Here is a 23,278-nt window from a genome sequence, read left to right as displayed (position 1 = left end):
CTGTCTCCCGGAGCTGGAGGCTCCCGCCTCAATCCTTGGATAGGCCTCAAGGGGGCAGCAGTGTACAGAGAATGCCCAGCATTGCGGCTGCCTGCCCAGCCAAGGCCTTCCTCAAGGACTCTGCTTCCTGCAGCTTCCAGACCAGAAGCAGATTTATCATAGAGTGAATGAAAGTTAAACCTCAAGGTCCTTCACTCTGTTAAGCCACTTGCAAGGCCTGAGAATGGGACTCACGGCAATTCTGTACTAATAATTTTACATTTTCTTCCTTAAATCTTAAAGGGGATCCCAATCTGTCTAGCTTCAGATCCCACCAAATCTCCCAGGGCTCCAGGGGATTCTGAGGGAAGGGAGGTCCCTATGGGCCTGCAGTTGAGCCAGTGGAGGCCCGAGGGCTTCCTGGTGGGTGAAGACACTGGCCACAGGTAGTGCCAACCAGCCAGCATCAGCCTCTGCTCTCTAGGCCCCCACGCTGAGGGCCCTTCTCATTCCCAGCGTGGCTCTGCTCCCACTGGGCTCTTGGTCCTCAGAAGGCCCTTTCCTGTCTGGGTCTCGGTTTCCACTTCAAAGTGAAGCCGGAGTGAGGACACCAATGAGAGAAGTGGCCACCTCAGCTCCTGACGGTTTCCCACTTCCTGCTTCTGTCTTTCCTGGGGTCTCCCTTTCCTGCCAAGAAATCCCCTTTGAGGAGAGAATGGGTACATGTATATGTATGGCTGAGTCCCCTTGCTGTCCACCTGAAAGTATCACCTCACTGTTAATCAGCTATGCTGCAGCTGCTAAGTCGCTTCAGTCGTGTCCGACTCTGTGTGACCCCATAGACAGCAGCCTACCAGACTCCCCATCCCTGGATTCTCCAGGCAAGAACACTGGAGTGGGCTGCCATTTCCTTCTCCAATGCTTGAAAGTGAAAAGTGAAAGTGAAGTCACTCAGTCGTGTCCCACTCTTAGCGACCCCATGGACTGCAGCCTACCAGGCTCCTCCGTCCATGGGATTTTCCAGGCAAGAGTACTGGAGTGGGGTGCCATATACTCCAATACAAAATTAAAAGTTTTTTTTTTTTTTTAAAGAAATCTTTTAAAAAGAAAGAAATAGAGTCAGTGAGTGCGAAGATGGTTTTCCTGTAACCCAAAGAACTAAGAAGGAACATGAGATCTGCTGTATCTCTTAGCAGGTTTTTGCGGCCACAGACTGCACTGAACAGAGTGCGCATGCGTTAGGCTGCCCAGCGCTCAGACACTGGGAAGGTGCTGATTGCTCAGTGAGTGCTCTTCAGAAACCACGAGGAGGCTTGTCAACAACAAAAAAAATTGCACAACCTAAAAGTTGAGAGTTAGGTTTTCTTCGGTGGACATGCTAGGGACTTCAAGCCCTGGACACAGCATCTCAGATAGCGCTGAGAAACTGTTGTGAAAAAGCAAGGGCTGGGGGTGGGGGTGGGGGATGTGGCAGGGCGGTGTACCAGGAAATACAGGAGTTTTTGCAACAAAAGATCAGGTAGTTGGAACGTCAAAAGACTACTGTTAAGAAAAGAAAAACAGAAGTCTCAAGTCAAAAAATTTAGCCATTTTTCTGTGTATGGGAAAAGGCAAGAGTTTGGGCTCACTGATACCCTTCCTTTAAAAGGCACCTCAGCTATCTGATTCTTTACCAACTGAGCTATCAGGGAAGCCCATCCCTAGTGGCTCAGATGGTAAAGCGGATGCCCGCAATGCGGGAGATCCAGGTTCAATCCCCGGGTTGGGAAGATCTCCTGGAGAAGGAAATGGCAACCCACTCCAGTACTCTTGCCTAGAAAATTCCATGGATGGAGGAGCCTGGTGGGCTACAGTCTATGGGGTCGCAGACACGACTGAGTGACTTCACTTCACTTCACCGATCTGGGGCCAGCATCCTGTGCTTTCTCACCCTGAGTCTCCTCAGGGTGCACCGTTGGGTGTCCATTCAGTTCAGTCGCTCAGGTGTGTTCAACTCTTTGTGACCCCATGGACTGCAGCACACCAGGCTTCCCTGTCCATCACCAACTCCAAGAGTTTGCTTAAACTCATGTCCATTGAGTCAGTGATGCCATCTAACAATCTCATCCTCTGTCGACCCCTTCTCCTCCCGCTTTCAATCTTTCCCAGCATCAGGGTTTTTTCAAATGAGTCAGCTCTTTGCATCATGGGGCCAAAGTATTGGAGTTTCAGCTTCAGCATCCATCCTTCCAATGAGTATTCAGGACTGATTTCCTTTAGGATTGGCTGGTTTGATCTCCTTGCAGTCCAAGGGACTCTCAAGAGTCTTCTCCAACACCACAGTTCAAAATCATCAATTCTTCGGCTCTCAGCTTTCTTTATGGGTGGCTGCAGTAACTGACTGCTAGATGGTAGGCATCCTTTTTCTATCCTGAATTCCCTGGGAGCTTACCATCTAGGAGGCCGAAACACGATGGCTTGATGGTGGCAACATCCTTTGATTCCTGATATGGCCGGCAATATTTTGCTTACAGGCTGAAGAAAGCTGGAAAGGATTTGCAAGTTTGGACTGACTCTTTCCACTTTGAATTGGTTTGGGCCGTTTTGAGCTGGTTTAATTTGATTGGACCCCATTCCATACAGATTCATCAGGCAGAGGTGAGTCTTGGCAGGTTTAGACCAATTTTTGCCATTTGAGCTGACGTAGGCTGGTTTGAGCCAGCTGTTCATCCATCACATTGGCAAAAAACGTTTCAAGTAAGAACCTTTGGGGAGGGATACAATTTGGCAACCTCTATGTGCCAAACCAATTTGGCAATAGTTATAAAATTAAAACTGCAGACTTTCTGCCTAGCAACCCCCCTCCTGGAATCTGTATCACAGAAATGAGAATGTAAGCATAGAAGGGCTTATGCACAAAATATTTTTGTTGGCAGCATTTTTTTGTGATAATAAACCTGGAAACAAAATGCATGCTCATCTAGGGAGGAAGAGTTAATAGTTAAGTAAATTGTAGTATCTCTTTACCATGGAATATTATGCAGCCATTAAAAACAATGAGTTAGAACTTGATCTATTGACAGGAGGGATTTTCATGCTCTTTTGTGAGAATAGTAAGACATGGAGAAATGTATACTTATAAATTTTTTTATTGAACAAAAGAGCCAAGCTATATATGTATATATGCATGACATGGAACAACAGACTGGTTCTAAATAGGAAAAGGAGTACGTCAAGGCTGTATTTTGTCACCCTGCTTATTTAACTTCTATGCAGAGTACATCATGAGAAACCCTGGGCTGGATGAAGCAAAAGCTGGAATCAGGATTGCCGGGAGAAATATCAATAACCACAGATATGTAGATGACACCACCCTATGGCAGAAAGTGAAGAAGAACTAAAGAGCCTCTTGATGAAAGTGAAAGAGGAAAGTGAAAAAGTTGGCTTAAAGCCCAACATTCAGAAAACAAAGATCATGGCATCTGGCTCCATCATTTCATGGCAAATAGATGGAGAAACAGTGGAAATAGTGACAGACTTTATTTTTGGGGCCCCAAAATCACTGCAGATAGTGACTGCAGCCATGAAATTAAAAGACGCTTACTCCTTGGCAGGAAAGTTATAACCAACCTAGACAGAATATTCAAAAGCAGAGACATTACTTTGCCAACAAAGGTCCATCTAGTCAAGGCTATGGTTTTTCCAGAAGTCATGTACGGGTGCGAGAGCTGAACTATAAAGAAAGCTGAGCACCAAAGAATTGATGCTTTTGAACTGTGGTGTTGGAGAAGACTCTTGAGAGTCCCTTGGACTGCAAGGAGATCCAACCAGTCCATCCTAAAGATCAGTGCTGAGCGTTCATTGGAAGGACTGATGTTGAAGCTGAAACTCCAATACTTTGGCCACCTGATGCACAGAGCTGACTCATTTGAAAAGACCCTGATGCTGGGAAAGATTGAAGGCGGGAGGCGAAGGGGACAACAGAGGATGAGATTGTTGGATGGCATCACTGACTCAATGGACATGAGTTTGGTTAAACTCCAGGAGTTGGCGATGGACAGGGAGGCCTGGTGTGCTGTAGTTCATGGAGTCGCAAGGAGTCAGACGTGACTGAGCAACTGAACTGAACTGAACTGAACTGATGCATGATTAAATGAACATGAAAAAAATTATGGAAACATACACACCACTTGGTTAACGTAAATTACTCGGCATGGTGGGAGAAGAAAGAAAAAATGAGGAGAGAGGAAAGGGAGAGAGGAACAAAAAGGCTGATTTTAAAAAGATGTTCATGGTACAGAGTGCACACAATTAAAGTCCCAGTGATGGGAGAAATATTGGGTTGGCCAAGAATTTCCTTCAGGTTTTTCCATAACAATTTATGGGAACACCCATCTCAAAGGCATCTGTTGATCTTCCTGAGCCAGAAGTGAGTGACAGGGAGAAGGCAGCACGGCAAGGACTGCCCCTTGGTCCTTTATGTGTACTGGCTCATTCAGTCTTCATGACAACTCAGAGAAGTGGCATCTGTTAGTATCCACATTTGACAGAGAAGGAACAGAGGCATAGAAAGGTCAAGTACTTGCCCAGGACAGCAGCAGAGTCAGCACAAACCTTGGGAGTCTAGCTGTGGGGTCCGTGACCTTCACTTCTGCCACTCTCCGTAGTAGCTGTGGGACCTTGGGCAGCTCATCTGAACTGTTGGCCTTCAGTTTCCTCATCCATGAAGTAGAGCTGAATATCCTGCCCTCCGTCCCCCAGTGAGTGTGTGTGTCCTTGACTGAGCCCATAGACATCTCTTATGGGTCTGTAATTGCTTTATAATGTTGTGCTAGTTTCTGCTGTACAATGAAGTGCATCAGCTATGTGTACACACTCACCCCCTCTCTTTTGAGCCTCCCTACCACCCCACCTCCATCCCCGCCCCACGAGGTCATCACAGCACCAAGCGGAGCTCCCTGTGTTATGCAGCAGCTTCCGGCCAGCTCTCTGCTTTATACACAGTAGTGTATATATGTCAATCCTGCTCTCCCTATTTGTCTCACCCTCCTCTTCCCACCCTATGCCAGCTTATCAATTCTCTTCATCTGAATCTCTATTCCTGGCCTGCAAACAGGCTCATCTGTACTATCTTTCTAGATTCCATACATACGTTTTCATATATGATATTTGTCTTTCTCTTTCTGACTTACTTCCCTCTGTATGACAGATTCTAGGTCCATCCACATCCCTACCAACAACCCAGTCTCATTCCTTTTTATGGCTAAATAATTTTTATGGCTGAGTAATATTCCATTGGAGAAGGCAATGGCACCCTGCTCCAGTACTTTTGCCTGGAGAATCCCATGGATGGAGGAGCCTGGTAGGCTGCAGTCCATGGGGTCGCTAAGAGCTGGACATGACTGAGTGACTTCACTTTCACTTTCATGCATTGGAGAAGGAAATGGCAAACCACTCCAGTGTTCTTGCTTGGAGAATCCCAGGGTCGGGGGAGCCTGGCAGACGTGGGCTGCCGTCTATGGGGTCACACAGAGTCGGACACGACTGAAGTGACTTAATAGTAGTAATATTCCATTGGATCTACGTAGCACATCTTCTTTATCCATTCATCAGTCAATAAAGGACATTTAGGTTGCTTCCATGTCCTGGCTATTGCAAATAGCAGCACACAGACTTGAGTCTCCTTGACCCAGCCCTCTTCCTTCCTCTCCACCTGATGCTGCACCCCTGGACCTGGCTCAGAGTTGGACTATCTTGTCTTTGTTCCTATTGCAGTATGCAGTCACACACCCCAGAAAGATAAGGACACATAGGTACTAGTGTCAGTCTTGGCTGCAGATCTCCACTGTATCAGCAGTATGCCTTGAACAAGTCATTTATCCCCTTAACCTCAATTTCTTCATCTACGAAATGGGGACAGTAATCTCCCCTCTGCCACACTGAATGTGTTCATGGAAGTACTATTTGCTGCTTACTGACATATGTAGGAACATGCCCCAGAGAAGTGCTGAACAGAAGTCCAGAACAGAAGTGCTGCCTGGGATGGGGCTGGGTGGCGGGATCAGCTCCCAAGGGGTGTTCTCAGGCAGGAGTGAGTGTGGCATGATCTCAGGGGTGACTCTGTCCAGCCTCCCTACAGGGTCACCCAGGGACCTGAGTCACAGCACCGGGGAACACACGGGCCCTGCCCTGAGAGGCTTCTATTCAGCTGTCTGTCAAAGGAACCCCACGTGTCACCCTGGACTGTGACACCTACTCTCTTTGTGGCCTTAGGCAGGTTACATAACTTCCCAGAGGGGACGGAGGAGGGCAGGCCAGTGGGAAATGGGGGCATTTGGCCAGGGAAGAGCTATCTGGGGTGACAGGAGCCCTGTCTGCTGATGGCTGAAGGTCTGCATGGGGAAGGCGGTTTGTGAAGATTATGTAGCACTGCAAGACATATTTTTTCAACACTTTAACTTTTCGAAGATTTCAAATCTGACACCTGGCAGAGACTCCTGAGCACACCTCCCCTCTTTCTGGTTTTGCCCCCAGAGGCTTTGCTTTGAACACTGTCGGGCATTTTTTCTGGTATTGACTTCAGCATTTCCAGAACAAACTTGTGATGCTATATTATGGTTTAATGCGTTAAGCATCACATACTTAGCTTTTAAATGAGGTTCTATATCTCCTCACTTCTCATCACTCTTCCCAAGATCAGTTCAGTTCAGTCCAGTCGCTCAGTTGTGTCCAGCTCTTTGCGACCCCATGGACTACAGCACTCCAGGCCTCTCTGTCCATCACCAACTCCCGGAGTTTACTCAAACACATGTCCATTGAGTCGGTGATGCCATCCAACCATCTCATCCTCTGTCAACCCCTTCTCCTCCTGCCTTCAATCTTTCCCAGCATCAGGGTCTTTTCAAATGAGTCAGCTCTGTGCATCAGGTGGCCAAAGTATTGGAGTTTCAGCTTCAACATCAGTCCTTCCAATGAACACCCAGGACTGATCTCCTTTAGGATGGACTGGTTTGATCTCCTTGCAGTCCAAGGGACTCTCAAGAGTCTTCTCCAACACCACAGTTCAAAAGCATCAATTCTTCGGCACTCAGCTTTATTTATATCCATACATGGTTACTGGAAAAACCATAGCCTTGACTAGACTGACCTTTGTTGGCAAAGTAATGTCTCTGCTTTTTAATATGCTGTCTAGGTTGGTCATAACTTCTCTGCCAACGAGTAAGCATCTTTTAATTTCATTGTCGCAATCACCATCTGCAGTGATTTTGGAGCCCAAAAAAATAAAGTCAGCCACTGTTTCCACTTTCTCCATTTATTTGCCGTGAAGTGAATATATTCCCAAGATATTTTATCATGATTTTACTTAAATTAATCATTCCTTCCTTTATCATGACTCTTTCATCTATTATCTTTGAAATTATTGGGAATACCTAGAGTTTCTTTTTGAATTAAACATATCAAAGGGGATCTCAGTAGTCTGAACACCTATTTTTGTCCTGCAGAACCCATGATCAGCTGGCTGTAGCAAGGATTCCTGCAGACCTAACAATTCTGACCCCACTAGAGCCCTGCTGTCCATGACGGTAACCGTGTTGCCTCCAAGGCCAAGTGTTGCTACTTGACCTGTACCATCTTCCAGGTCCCCCCTCCCGCCCCATCTCATCTTTCGCTTTGAAATCCGAAAGTCCACTTCCACTGTGGAATTTCCTTCCTTTTTCTCTGGCTTAGAGAGTGGTTTTCAAAGATGCTGCTGCTGCTAAGTCACTTCAGTCGTGTCCGACTCTGTGTGACCCCATAGACGGCAGCCACTAGGCTCCCCTGTCCCTGGGATTCTCCAGGCAAGAACACTGGAGTGGGTTGCCATTTCCTTCTCCAGTGCATGAAAGTGAAAACTGAAAGTGAAGTTGCTCAGTCGTGTCCGACCCTCAGCGACCCCATGGACTGCAGCCTACCAGGCTCCTCCGTCCATGGGATTTTCCAGGCAGGAGTACTGGAGTGGGGTGCCATTGCCTTCTCCTTCAAAGATGCTAGTATTCCCTTTGCTGAAGTGATTCTCAATGCATTTCTCAGTCCTTGGAGAAGGTGTGGTCTTCTGAACCTCTATAAGAAACATAGTTAAGTTCTGGCTCAGCAGCTTGTGTGCTCTCCCTAAATCTCTGGATTCCTTCCTCTGTATGAATTTGTGGCATTCAGCCTCATTTACCCCAGGCCACCGCAGAGTTCAGGTTCATCTAATCAACAGAGCAAACATTTAGAACCACTCCCAGAGGTAGAGCAAGCATCTTGATGGTTATTGTGGGTAAAGTAAACCCATATAGATAAAGTGTGTGTGTGTGTGTGTGTGTTAGTCGCTCAGTCGTGTCTGACTCCTTGTGACTCCATGGACTGTAGCCTGCCAGGCTCCTCTGTCCATGGAATTCTCCATGCAAGGATACTGGAGCGGGTTGCCATTCCCTTCTCTAGGGGATCTTCCCAACCCAGGGATTGAACCCAGGTCTCCTGCATTGCAGGCAGATTCTTTACCATCTGAGCCAGCAGGGAAGCCCATAGATAAACTGGTCTGATCTAAAATTATGTTTCTCCCTTCTTGGTCTAATTCCCTCACAGATTCTACTGGTTTTTGTGACTGTAAATTGGGTGAAAACTTTAGATTATTTTGGCCTGGCACTGTACCGCTTAAGGGTTTGATATTACTGGGGTGCCCTTGGGATGTGCTGTTAAAAAATCTGAAGCAATGGCGAGGGTGCATGAAGAGATTGCTGTCACTTACAAGCCTCCTGTGAGGTTATAACAGGGATCTTTAGAGAGTCAGAAACAGCCTGATCAGTGCCAGGGAAATGGGTTAACTGCACTGACAAGGGAGGCTTGATATACTCTGTGGGGTTGGGGCACTTTGAGACATCTAACTCTCTGATATATCCTGATTACAATTCTTAGGGTGCATGCTTTCCAAGTCAATTCTTCAGCTTTTATATAAGATACCAGGGGACTGATACAGCTATGAAAATTTTAATCTTAAGTGTACAACTGAATGAAGTTTTCCCGAGTGGCTCAGTGGTAAAGAATCTGCCTGCCAATGCAGGAGAAGCGAGTTCGATCCCTGGGTCCAGAAGATTCCCTGAAGAAGGAAATGGCAACCCACTCCAGTATTCTTGCCTGGGAAATGCCATGGACAGTGGAGCCCGGTGGGGCTACAGTCCATGGGGTCACAAAAGAGTCAGACGTGACAGCGACTAAACAACAACTGAATGAATATATATACGTATACAGAAATACACCGAATATGTGCATGAATATACATGTACACATGTATGCATATATATATAAAGATGAATATATGTGCAGATGATCCGCAGCTTGAGGTGGTTTGACTTAAAAGCTTCTGACTTTATGGTGTGTGGAAGTGATACACATTCAATAGAAACCATACTTTGGATTTTGAGTTTTGATCTTTGCCTGGACTAGTATATTCAGTACCACACTGTCTTGTGATGCTGAGCATGGAGGCCACTGCAGCTCCTGCTCAGCCATCAGTCACAAGGATAAACAACTGATATATTTACAGCCATTCTGTACCCACACAACCATTCTGCTTTTCACCTGCAGTACAATACTCAATACGTTCCATGAGGTATTCAACACTTCATTATAAAGTAGGCTGCGCTATATGATTTTGCCCAACTGTGAGCTAATGTCAGTGTTCTGAGCGTATTTTAAGGTGAAAAAGTGAAAATGAAAGTCGCTCAGTCGTGTCCGACTATTTGTGACCCCAAGGACTATACAGTCCCTGCTGGAGTGTGTAGTCTTTCCCTTCTCCAGGGGATCTTCCCAACCCAGGGATTGATCCCAGGTTTCCCGCACTGCAGGCAGATTCTTTACCAGCTGAACCACAGGGGAAGCTCAAGAATACTAGAGTGGGTAGCCTATCCCTTCTCCAGGAATCTTCCCGACCCAGGAATCCAACCAGGGTCTCCTGCATTGCAGGCAAATTCTTTACCAACTGAGCTATCAGGGGAGCTGATTTTAAGGTAGGCTGGGCTAAACTCTGTTGTTCAGTAGGTTAGTGTATTAGACGCATTTTCAACTTGTGATGGGTTTATTGGGACATAACCCCATTGTTAGTTAAGGAAGATCTATATGTATATTCTGTATCACCACTGCTATAAGATATAAGACATTTCTAGGGGGACAGAGGCTCTCTCATACCCTCTCCCTGCCCATAGCTCCCTACCCAGAGGTAATGACTTATCTGACTGCTGTCAGCATAGATTAATTTTGCATGTTTTTGAACTTCATATAAATAAAACCATAAAGTATGTATATATTGTTATTTTGGGCTTGCCTTTTCTTTTCTCTGCATTATGTCTGTGAGGGTCACTCATATTTTTACAATTAACATGTTTGTTCTTTTCCATACTGTGCAGTGTTTCATGGAATATATATGAATTTATTTATCAGTTCTATGATTGATTGACTTTTAGATTGTTTTAAATGTCTCTACCTCTAGAAGACTCTGACCACCTGTGTTCATCCAGGCTCGGCCTACCCCACTCCCCACCTGTCCCTCCCTGACTCTGTCCCATCTTCCAGAGCGGGCTGGCTTCCGGCAGGGGTCAGCCACTGGGGCCGCTGGCAGGAGGCTAGGAGGTCGCCGGAGAAACCAGGCCGTGTGTCCCCCACCTCTCTGTCCCAGCTAGTTTCCTAGGCAGGGGCTGTGGCTCCACAGCTCCAGCTTCCACCGAGGGACCTCAGACTGCAGTTTGGGAAACATCACTTTTCCCTTTGCCCCTCCAGTTGGGGCATGGGAACGACTTCCTGCCGGGATCCAGGGTGCTTCACTGTTTCCTGTTTGGCCCTCGGCTGCTCCATAACTTGTGGATACAGTCCTCTACATTAAACTGTCTCTGTTGTGAAGAGCTGAAGTGGTTTGATTTTCCTGGTGAGACCCTAACTGATCTCCCTCCCAAGCGAAATTGTGTCCCCTTCAATTCAAGGGACACAGCACCTCCCTCCTCAAGCTGCCCCAGGGGTAGGACCCCCGGAAGGCCCAGATTCTGTATCCCTGAGGTCTTTAGTGCCTCCCCTACCCAGGCATGCACTAAGCAGCCATCAAGAGAGGCCCAGTGACCACACAGGGTGAGTCCAGGCTGAAGGAGGAGGGGCTGCCCAAGTTGGTGGAGGCAGGTGGGAGGATGGAGTGATGGAGTGAGCCCTGGCTGCCTGCACGAGGTAGAGAGACAAGGAGAGGAGGGAACCACGTGGCAGGGGGCAGAGGAGGGGGTGAGTAGGAGGACCCCCCCCAGGATCTACAGCGTGGGCTGGTGGCCTGAAGACCAGCAGCATGGGCTGGTGGCCTGAAAAGACCTTCATGTCTCTTAGCTTTCCCACCTATAGGATGGAAGAAGAGGTTGCGGAGCCTCCTTGTTCTGGCACGTCTCTGATGGTCACACATTAGTAGGAGTCTGAGCTTCACCTATGTACCTGTCATTGTGGGCAGACCAGGGTTGGAGAGTTACCTTGGCTTGGCGAGGACAAGGGTTTTCAATTGCGCTTCCCTGCTTCATGGGGATCTGAGCTGGGCCCATAGGGATTTGCCTGGAGCCAGGGGTCAAGCATGTGGTCCCACAGGTCTCAGCGCAGGGCAAGGGGGCAGCTGTCCCCACCCCAGACTGGCAACGCCCTCTGCATTGGGCAGGCCACTCATCAGGAGCTTCTTATCCACCATTAATCCAGGTACTGAGCCTGTCCTGGTGCTGAGGTTGACACCCGCTGGGGTCTGCCCATCCGACATAGACTGTATATTTGGCTCTGGGTGGAACTTGCCTCATGAGCTCCATGACTTACCACATAAAGTACTTAGCATAATGCCTGACACTTACCTAGGGCTGAGTAACATTGGCTGTTCTTGGAGTTATAATCATGATCACTGCTATACGCTGGCACTTGGCTAAACTCTTTGTAGGTGTTACCCCATTTCATCGCATTTAATCCTCACGAGCACCCTCTTGGCCCATGTGGATGTTATCCTCATCTTGAGGCCCCCAGATGTGAGATATTTACAGGGTCCATGAAGGAGAGTTGGAAGTCAGTGCTACCTGAATTAGTCTGGGGTGAGGGTAGGTGGGGATCTCTATAAAAGCTTGAACTTTATTATCTTTTTCTTTTTAATTTTTTAAATTAATTGATTGATTTTTGGCTGTGCTGGGTCTTTGTTGCTGCACCTGGGCTTTCTCTAGCTGCAGTGAGCAGGGGCTACTCACTAGTCCCGAGGGCGTGCAGCCTTCGCTAGTTGCGGCACATGGGTTTGGTTGCTCTGAGGCGTGTGGAATCTTCCTGGACCAGAGATGAAACCTGTGTCCCCTAAACTGGCCGGTGCATTCTTAACCGCTGGACCACCAGGGAAGTCCTGGACTTTATTATCTTGTTTGGAATCACAGATGGAATTAACGAGATTTGCTACAGAGAGTCCCTCCCTCCATTCCAGGCTCTACCTGTTGCCCCTTCCTAAATGTTTAAGCCCCCAGAGCCTGAAGATGGTAGGGGTTCGGGGGGCACTGACCCCTGGTGGGAGGGAATAAGGTTGGAGGCCTCAAGTGAGCAGAAGGTCAAGCAAGGCCGGCAGAAGAGAAGAATCAGGCCAGAAGCAGGCTGTTGGCTGTACTTCCTTCCTGGAACAGGCACAGGAGGCTCTGGTCAGAACACAGAGGTGAGATTAAGTGCAGCAGCAAGTGACAGCTGACATCCTAAAGGCAAGGCAGCTCCAGGGTGACGGCTTTAGCGTGGGAGGGCCTGCAGGTCACAGAGATCTCAGCAGCCCACATGGAGGCGGGGTGGGGCCAGGGAGGGAGAGGGTGACTGGACCTGAGTGACGAACAGCCTCACTTTTTCGTTTGGAGAAACTTCTAGCAAGGTATTTAAATCTGCCGTGGAGGGCAGAGACACAGCACCAGGAGAGACTAGCTCTCGCTCCAAGGCAGTGGAACCTGCCTGTGGTTAGAGTCAGGTCCTGATTCTGCTCCCAGACCTCCTCCAGGTTTGCTGAGTCCTCTGGAGACCTCTGGGCCCCTCGGTGTTTCCATCTGTGAAGTGGGAAGGGTGGATGCAGGGTTCCCAGGGTCCCTTGACTCTGATTGTCACTGACATTCCCTTATAACTGGAGTCTAACTTCACCGTGGGCTTCCCTGATAGCTCAGTTGGTAAAGAATCCTCCTGCAATGCAGGAGACCCCGGTTCGATTCCTGGGTTGGGAAGATCTGTGGGAGAAGGGAGATACTACCCACGCGAGTATTCTGGCCTAGAGAATCCCATGGACTGTATAATCCATGGGGTCGCAAACAGTCCATGTGATCCTGTTGTGTGGGTGACAAAAGAGGGTTAGTTCTCAGAGCCTGGGAGGTCTGGGCTGAGTAGGCAGGGCTGGCCGGCTGAGGTCTGGAGGGACAGCCTGGGGTGGTATTTGCCCTGGTCCCTGAGATCTGGGCTGAGTTCTGCTCTTCCCATGGCATTTACCCCAAGCCAGACACCACAGATCCCAGCTACCTAGTTTGAGCCTGAGAAAGCAGGTCACCATAGGCAGCAGGTGAGTCTGCGTGTGGCATGGGGGGTACAGGTCAAGTCCCAGCTGCCAGAACAGAAGGCCCCTGGCTGCAGGCCATCCTCGCTTTGGTCTCAGGGATTCCTGGCTGGCAGCAGGTCCATTTCTGGTCTAGAGACCCCAGGTGCCAGTCCCAGCTCTGCCACTGACCATTTGGTGACCTCGATCAAGTCCCTTCCTCTCTCTGGGCCTCTCATTCCTGTGTGTAGAATGGGGACCCTGAACCTGGATCATCTCCTGGGCCCTGGCTCTGAACCCTACAATCTGAAGATCCTGAAACTCTGCACTTATCCTTCCTGGCCTCAGCCTCAGTTTTCCCATCTGTGAATGGGAACATCTGTGTGGAGGAGCCTGGAGGAGGATGCCAAGCCTCTATCCCTTGTGTACAGCCTGTGGGTCTTGCTTGGTCCCTTACTAGGTCTCTGAAGCAGACTGGGCCTGACCAGCGGCCCATTTTACAGATGGGAAAATTCACGAGGGCTCCATGGAGCTGTGGTAGCTGAATGGGAGGGCTGAGAAGTTACAGCCTGAGAACTCTGGCTCTGGGGCCAGTGGGGAGCTGGGAGGAGGGAAGAGGTCCCATCTCAGTGCCAGCCCTTTTTAGGATGTTGAAACTGCACCTGGCCGAGGGTTTGGTTGGAGTGTCGGGGGTCAGCATTCCCATCGGGAACTCAAAGGAGAGTAAAGAAAGCCCTGGAAGCACATGGCCAAAGGACATCATTGCCCTGGAGCCTGGAGAAACTGCCTGGGATGTGGTCCTGAAGAAGATCAAGGAGCTCTCGGATTCGGTAAAGGAGGAGGGAGAGAGGAGGGGGGCAGTAAGGAAGGATGAGGGTGTCTCAGTCCCTGCTTTGGGGGGCAAGAAATAAGACTTTCTGTTTTCTGGTTTTATGTCAGTTTCCTAGGTCTTATTTCAAAGCTCTGCTCTGCTGGGGGTGATAGAGTCATTCTGTTCCCTTCTAGCTCCCTCCCCATGCCACTGCTTGGGGGTTTTACCCAGTGCCAAGCTGCCTGGTTGAGGATTGGAGCTGTCTTTCCCCTTTCTTGATCTACAAAGATTGTTTCCCTCTTGTCCCTCTATTTTTAGAGTTAGAAGTTGTGGTTGTTCAGTTGCTAAGTCATGTCCAATTCTTTGTGACCCATGGACAGTAGCACACCGGGCTTCCTTGTCCTTCACTGGCTCCCAGAGTTCACTCAGATTCGTGTCCATTGAGCTGGCGATGCTGTCCAACCATCACGTTCTCTGCCACCCCCTTCTTCTTTGGCTTTCAATCTTTGCCAGCATCAGGGTCCTTTCCAGTGAGTTGGCTCTTCGCGTCAAGTAGCCAAAATATTAGGGCTTCAGCATCAGTCCTTCCAGTGCATATTCAGGGTTGATTTCCTTTAGATTAACTGCTTTAATCTCCTTGCAGTTCAAGGGACTCTCAAGAGTATTCTCCAGCACCACAAAAGTATCAGTTCTTTGGCTCTCAGCCTTCTTTATGGTCCAACTCTTACATCCATACACGACTACTGGAAAAAAGAGTTAGAAGATCTGGTATCAAACTCTATCCTAGCCATTACTTTCTCTGTGACTTTGAGCCAGTGACTTCTTTCTGAACCTTTTTTTCCCCATATCTGAAATGACAACAGCAATAGCACTTACTGCATAGTGTTGTTTTGAGGGTCAGGTGAGATAACCCACTACCCAGCCTTCTCTTTCTCTTTCACTGTCCTGGCAGGACTGCCGAGATGCTTTCATGGTGGCCGACCTGGACGTGCTGGCCAGCCGCCACCAGGTCTTCCGCCAGGCCCTGCCGCGGGTCTCACCCTTCTACGCGATGAAGTGCAACAGCAGCCCCTGGATGCTGCGTGTCCTGGCCACCCTGGGCACCAGCTTCGACTGCTCCAGCCACGTGAGCCTGGGCCAGCTGACTCATTCACAAGCCCAACACTTCCTGGGGAAAAAAGGCCAGTTGCCAGGGGTCCTGGAGTGGAGACTGCAGCCCCTCAACAGGGGCGGACACTCGTAGTCCTCAATTGTTTGGGAAAGAATAAATGAATGCCCCACGGGGGATCAGTCTCGCACTGGTCCCTGTGACTAAGGCAGACTGCTTAAGTGAATGAGGGGAAGCACAAGCTTGAAGACACAGCTGCTGTTCTTGTCCTAACACAGCCTTATCACTTGGAAGATTCTAGAAGCCAAAAGGGCACAGTCATGTTCAGCACACTGCACAATAGGGGTTCAGTCAAGGGCAGTCCCTTTTGCTCATGCCCAGGGTTCCCATCCCCAAAGAATAGAGGGGCATCAGGGCAGCTCCCCACTCTGGCTCTCACCCATGCCAGGGCGAGCTGGAGCAGGTGCTGGACCTGAGCGTGGCTCCGTCATGCATCGTCTATGTCAACCCCTGCAAGCCTGTCTCCCACATCTGCTTTGCTTCCCTCCACGGGGTGAAGCTCCTGGTGTTCAACAGCGAGGAGGAGCTAATCAAGGTGGCCCAGCATCATCCTGGAGCCAGGTGAGACCAGCAGGAAGTGGGTGCAAACTAGAGACAGGTGGAAAAAGGGACGTTAAACCTGGGACCCTGGCTGTTGGAACTGGCTGCAGGAATCAGATGAAGGAAGACTCATGTGGTCACTGGCACAGGCCAAAGCAGCAAAGTACAAGAATTTGGGTCGGTGGCCTGATGCCTTCGCTGGTGCCCATTGATGCCAAATGAACAATGCCTGTGTCCGCATAGACACTGGGAAGAGCCTAGCACTAGGTGGTCTGGCGTTAGCTGACCTTATGGAAAAGACTCTCATATCAGAGTCAGGGAGGCCAGGGATCACATTTCAGATTCATTTGTCACATGCTGTGTGATCTTAGGAAAGTTATTTAACATCTCTGATCCTGTAATGTGGAGGCCTATGGAAGGTGTATTTATAATTTTATCTGCCGGGGACCAGCCCCGGCTGATCCAGGGTATTCGAAGCGGGGACGGCGTTGGCGACCTATTTATTTAAATATTTTATCAAAGATATAAAGAGTAATAGGATGAGGATAGCTCAGTAGGAAAATTCAGTGGAGAAAAGAGGCTGAGTAGCTTGGTTTATGCGGGAGACCAATAAAACTTCAAGACAAGAAGTTTGCACCACTTACGTAGGCCGCAGGCATCCTTCCGTTCTCCCGAAGGAGAGGAGACACTGAGGCCTCCCCGGTCGGATCTTAGAAGCCCAGGCATAATTAGCAAGCACGGCGGGTTCCACGCTCCAGATGGAGACTCAGCCAGAATTTGGGAGAGAGAGCGACATGGGGAGACCAAGTTTCGGTGAACAAGGCCCGCACTTTATTTTCCAAAGTAGTTTTTATACCTTAAGTTGTGCATAGAGGATAATGGGGGAAGGGGTGGAGTCATGCAAGGACAGCAGTTCCTGGTCCTAATCGAAGCCAGGCTTTCAAACTTATCATATGCAAAAGTTCAGGTGATTTACATCATCTTCTGGCCAGGAGGCCTGTTAACATTTTAAGAAACTTATCTTTCTCTAAAGGTGATTATTCCAAAGTCAGGCACCAGCCTCCAAAAAAGCATTGGACAAAGCTGCATTCCTATAGGGCAAAGGTGAGGTGGGCTCAATCAAGAAAAGAATTAACTCAAGGGTCCAAGGTTACAAACATTGAGGCTACTACTTACATTTCTATACACCCATTATATCAATCAATACACTGCCAAGGACACAGTAGGTAAGGAGTATGGAGACTTAGCAGCAAACATTGGCCCAATAAGTGAAAAACCCTTCACCAATACAATTTCTAATCAATCTTTTAACTGCTCAAAGGAATCTGTGTTTAGACAGTTTAGAACATCTCCTGCCTCTCACAGTTGGGAGGCTCTGAACAATCACATGTTGCCGGAAAAAACCTATTCAGGCAGGCTAGAGGATTTCCAAAGGAGTTTGTAGGTTAAACACTGTCACACCCAGGAATTACTAACTGGAGCTGTAAGCTAACTCTTTTTTCAGAGAGAGGTAGTGGGGGACAGCCCCCCGTAAAGTCAGAGGTGTAGCTGAAAGCACAAAGCAGAAAGTAGGCAGACTCTGGTTTTGGGGTAGATGCTCGAGAATTTCCAGGGGGACTCCTGAGGCTCGATCCCGCCTTTGCGTATGCCGAGCCTCCTTCCTCATGACCTTTGTCATGGGTGGAGCTCCTCATGCTGGCTCCCGGCAGTGATAGAATTCCAGTAGAGCTATTCCAGATCCTAAAAGATGATGCTGTGGAAAGTGCTGCACTCAATATGCAATATGCAATACGCACTCAATATGCAATATGCCGGCTCCCGGCATTTATCCTTTTCCTGCTTTTTCTTGCTTGGACAGAAGCCTGTAGGTAGTGAGTGTGTTCACACTTTGGGTCTCCATAGCTGGACAGTCCAAAGGAGCTAGGCAGAAGTGGGTGGGAAGCTGGAGGGAGGTAGGATGGGGGGCCTCGGGGCTCATGTGCCTAAGAAATTCTGATACCCTTTGCACCCCGCTCCCAGGCTGGTCCTCTGGTGGACCCAGGACAGTGACAGCATCTTTCCCCTGAGCTCTAAGTTTGGGGCCAGGCTGGAGGTGTGTGAACATCTGCTCGAGTCTGCCAGGGACCTGGGGTTGGCTGTGGTTGGAACCAGGTGAGTGGACTGGCTTTCCCTGCTTGGAAAGGAGGAGCCAGGAGTCTTGGTTTCCACTGTCCGTCGTTGCTGTTATTCAGTCGCCAAGTCATGTCTGACTCTTTTGTGACCCTGTGGACTGCAGCACACCAGGCTTCCCTGCCCATCACTATCTCCTGGAGTTTGCTCAAATTCATGTCCATTGAGCCAGTTGTCATCCAACCATTTCATCAGGTCGCCCCCTTTTCCTGCCTTCAATCTTTCCCAGTATCAGTGTCTTTTCTAAGGAGTCAGCTCTTCACATCTGGTGGCCATAGTATTGGAGCTTCAGCTTCAGCATCAGTCCTTCCAATGAAAATTCAGGGTTTATTTTCTTTAGGATTGACTGGTTTGATATCCTTGCAGTCCAAGGGACTCTTAAGAGTCTTCTCGAGCACCACACTTCGAAAGCATCAATTCTTTAGCTTTCTTTATGGTCCAACTCTCACATCCACACATGACTACTGGGAAAACCATAGCTTTGACTATACAGACCTTTGTCAGCAAAGTGATGTCTCTGCTTTTTAATACACTGTCTAGGTTTGTCATAGCTTTTCTTCCAAGGAGCAAGCGCCTTTTAGTTTCAAGGCTGCAGTCACCATTCAAAGTGATTTTGGAGCCCAAGAAAATAAAGTCTGTCACTGCTTCCACTTTTTCCCCTTCTATTTGCCATGAAGTGATGGGACTGGATACCATGATCTTAGTTTTTTGAATGTTGAGTTTTAAGCCAGCTTTTTCACTCTCCCTTTTCACCCTCATCAAGAGGCTCTTTAGTTCCTCTTCACTTACTGCCATTAAATGGTATAATCTACATATCTGAGGTTGTTGATATTTCTTCTGGCAATCTTGATTTCAGCTTGTGATACATCCAGTCCAACATTTCAAATGATGTATTCTGCATATAAGTTAAATAAGCAGGGTGACAATATACAACCTTGTCATACTCCTTTCCCAATTTTGAACCAGTCAATTTTTCCATGTCTTGTTCTAACTGTTGCTTCTTAACCTGCATACAGGTTTCTCAGGAGGCAGGTAAGGGGGTCTGGTATTCCCATCTCTTTCAGAATTTTCCACAGTTTATTGTGATCCACACAGTCAAAGGCTTTAACATAGTCAGTGAAGCAGATGTAGATGCTTTCCTTGAATTCCCTTGCTTTCTTTATGATCCAGCAGATGTCGACAATTTGATCTCTGGTTCCTCTGCCTTTTCTAAACCCAGCTTGTACATCTGGAAGTTCTTAGCTCACATACTGCTGAAGCCTACCTTGAAGGATTTTGAGCATGGCCTTGCTAGCATGTGAAATGAGTGTGATTGTGCGGTAGTTCGAACATTCTTTGGCACTGCCCTTCTCTGGGACTGAAATGAAAACAGACCTTTTGCAGTCCTGTGGCCACTGCTGAATTTTCCAAATTTACTGGCATATTGAGTGCAGAACTTTAATAGCATCATCTTTTATGATTTGAAATAGCTCAGCTGGAATTCCATCAACTCCACTAGCTTTGTTCATAGTAAAGCTTCTTAAGGCCCACTTAACTTCACCCTCCAGGATGTCTGGCTCTGGATAAGTGACCACACCATCGTGGCTATCTGGGGCACTAAGACATTTTTGGTATAGTTCTGTGTGTTCTTGCCACCTCTTAGTCTCTTCTGCTTCTGTTAGGTCCTAACTATTTCTGTCCTTTATCATGCCCATCCTTGTATGAAATGTTCTCTTGATGTCTCCAATTTTCTTGAAGAGATTTCTAGTCTTTCCCATTCTATTGTTTTCCTCTGTTTCTTTGCATTGTTCACTTAGAAAGGCTTTCTTTTCTTTCCTTGCTACGCTCTGGAACTCTGCATTCAGTTGGGTACGTCTTTCCTTTTCTGCCTTGCTTTTCGCTTCTCTTTTGACCTCAACTATTTGCAAGGCCTCCTCAGACAATCACTCTGCCTTTTTGTATTTCTTTTTCTTGTTTTCTAAGAAGAGGCAGTCTTCTTACTGCCTCCTGTAGGATGTCACAAACCTCCGTCCATAGTTCTTCAGGCACTCTGTCTATCAGATCTAATCCCTTGAATCTATTTGTCACTTCTACTGTATAATCATCAGGGATTTGATTTAGGTCATACCTGAATGGCCTAGTGGTTTTCCCTACTTTCTTCAGTTTAAGCCTGAATTTTTCTATAAGTTCATGATCTGAGCCACAGCCAGGTCCAGGTCTTGCTTTTGATGAACATATAGAGCTTCTCCATTTTCAGCTGCAGAAAATGTATTCAATCTGATTTCAGTATTGACTATCTGGTGATATCCATGTGTAGCATCATCTCATGTTGTTGGAAGAGAGTGTTTGCTATGACCAGTATGTTCTCTTGGCAAAAGTTCCACTGTCTACCTCCAGCCTTTGGCTTCCTGGGTACACTCTGGTCAGCTGAAGCCCCTCTGGGCCTCAAGATGCTTCTCTGTTCTCAGCGAAGAAGCTGGATGTTATCTGGGATTAGGGTGGGGCAAAGGAGGCAAAGGCCTTGGGTGCAAAATTTAAGGGGATGTGAACAAAGTTAGTACTCTAGCTAAATAATATTTTAGCGACTGAACTGAACTGAATACAATATTTGAAAAAATGAAAAATAATGCAAAAAAATCACGATGAGAAAAATATTAAAACTTTAACTAAAGACAGGATTGGCATTTCTCATCTTTCCTTTTGCTCCCAGGTTCAGCTACTGTTACCACTTTTGTGTGTATAAAGCCCCTGTATTATTTTTAAGTGTTCATGTAATTTGGCTTCGTTGGGCCTTAGTCGTGTCACGTGGGGTCTTTGGTTTCAGAGCGTGGACTCTCTAGCTGTGGCGTGTGGACTCAGTGGTTGCAGCACACGGGCTTAGTTGCTCCACGGCATGTGGAATCTTAGTTCCCCATCAGGGATCGAACCCGTGTCCCTTGTATTGCAAGGTGGATTCTTAACCACCGGACCACCAGGGAAGTCCCTACTGTTACTAATCTTGTTTTTATTTACATTTTAGTATTTTCGTCATTGTAGATGTTTCTAAATCAGTTTTGCTCTTTACAACGATTGCATTAAATGTTCTTTATCTTGATCATTTAGTACTGTGGCACCCCCTTGAACTTTTGCACTGGCCTCACCCGACCTGGCCCTCCTCACAGGCATGGGGATTCGGGTTCTGAACACACACCTTCCAAGGGGGAGAGAAAGGGAAGCCCCTGCAATGAGGCACTTGGAAGGGGCTGCTAAGAGAGGTGACCACCACACAGTCTTGAGTGCTCCAACTCAAGTATGACCATACTTCGGTGTTTCTGGCCATGTCTGTCCTCCTACCGACCTTTGCTTTTTCACGGGTGTTTCTCTACATGTCACTTGATGTGTGTTCAGCTTCCATGTGGGCTCAAGATGCCAGACACCCCGTAACTTCATGAAGGCCATCGTCAACTGCTGGCACGTGTTTGAGATGGGCAGCAGGATTGGGCATGACATGAGCCTCCTGGACATCAGAGGGGGCTTCTCCGGAGAGGAAGGCTCCGACCCTGAGTTTGAGGAGGTGATGGGGAGGATGAGAGGGAGCCAGGTGCTCCAGCTTGGGTTCAGGGGACCAAGTGTGTGTGTTTGTGTACGAGGAGGTCATATGAGATTGTGTACGAGGAGGTCACATGAACTGTGAGTCACATGAGATTTGTCTTTGTTGAGAGGTCTTTGTCTGACTACACTTGCATGGCCTGTGTGCATATATGAGCATGTGTGTATCTGGCTCCGTGTCTTTCTTTAGAGGTGTTAGTTGCTATCCCCCCTTAAGCTACAGTCAGGTAGAAGTTTGTTATCCTTGTGACCTGGGGAACATTTTGTCTTTGCTGACTCTGTATTAATTTAAGTGGTCCCAGATTCAGATATCTCAGGGTGCTCTGTGCCCTTGGACAAGTTACTTCCCCACCATGGGCCACAGCATCTACCTGTTTCCTCCCTAGTAAAATGGAGATAACGACTCCCCACACAGCTGTCAAGGGAATGAAGGGAGAGTGTGCAGGTAAAGCCCCCTCAGATGGACTGGCCATGTTAAAGTCTGGGTCTGTCCCTGCAGGTGGCAGGAGTGATCAACGCTGCCCTGGCCCAGGACTTCGAGGTCATTGCAGAGCCTGGACGCTTCTATGCAACATTTGTCTGCACCACCGCTGTCAACATCATTGCCAAGAAGGCTGTGCTGGAGCCCGGTGGGTGGGCAGGCCACTGTCCAGGAGCAGAGGATGGATGGGGGGTCTGGGCTCCACCCCCAAATGCCTAATTAGCAGGAAACAAGCTTTGAATTGGGTATGAGAATGAACCTGTTAGTATCACTATTTTATTGTTCTCAGCCTGGGAGGTGAGAAGCAAGATGAAGAGTCTTCATTTTTCCTAAGTAGCCAATGGATTTATATGGCGTTTATAGCCCATGAGGTTCATGGACAAAATCGTGCTGCTGTGCACTTTAAATTCATCCAGCAAGCATTATCTAACAGGGGCAGATTCCGGTGCCAAAAATACAGTGAGTAAATGCAAATTCTTACAACACATATAAGAAGGCACCCTTGTCGTCATGGCCTGAAGGTTAAAGGGTGACATCTGTAGGGTAATGGTAAACCTAACCACTGCAGCAGCTCTTTTACAGTGTTATTTTTGCAGCATTTGGTTTTCACACAAAGCGAGCTAGCCAGAAACTCCATTGCATGATAAGATGGAGAACATGAATAGATTTTCCCCACTGGCTTAGTGCTCTTATTCTTTGCTGCTTTATGATAACTGACATATAAATATTTATAAGCTGCTTTAATCTCCTCCCTTCTCCTTTGGACACATGATTGGCCCACAGGTTTGTAATCCCAAGGCACTTGTGTCAGCTGATTGCATTTATTCACAAAACGTCTGATTAAAGGATATTGTGATAGGAAGCCTATGATTTCAAGTCATCATTTAACAAAACTCTAAGTATTAAGGGCTTATTTTTAAAATTTGTATCTTTATTATGGTAAGGGGTAATTTTTGTATGTGTATTTTTTTTTTGGCCACCCCACGGGGCATGTGGTATTTCAGTTCTCTGACCAGGGGTTGAACCCATGCC

General features: G+C 47.8%; 1 protein-coding gene across 1 annotated transcript; it reads left to right on the top strand.

The window, feature by feature from the left end:
* The first annotated feature begins 360 nt into the window (after positions 1–360).
* LOC133256298 (ornithine decarboxylase-like) lies at positions 361–22,067 on the top strand. Its single transcript, XM_061431242.1, has 6 exons — positions 361–425; positions 14,157–14,340; positions 15,274–15,447; positions 15,878–16,050; positions 18,025–18,180; positions 21,565–22,067. The coding sequence occupies exons 1-6, from the start codon at positions 361–363 to the stop codon at positions 21,848–21,850; spliced, it is 1,038 nt and encodes a 345-aa protein (XP_061287226.1). The 3' UTR covers positions 21,851–22,067.
* The last annotated feature ends 1,211 nt before the right edge of the window (positions 22,068–23,278 follow it).

This window comes from Bos javanicus, chromosome 2 (assembly GCF_032452875.1).
Source record: "Bos javanicus breed banteng chromosome 2, ARS-OSU_banteng_1.0, whole genome shotgun sequence".
In the NCBI taxonomy this organism is placed as follows: Eukaryota; Metazoa; Chordata; class Mammalia; order Artiodactyla; family Bovidae; genus Bos; species Bos javanicus.
The sequence above is the reverse complement of the archived record's forward strand: the minus strand, read 5'-3'. Positions and strand labels throughout refer to the sequence as shown.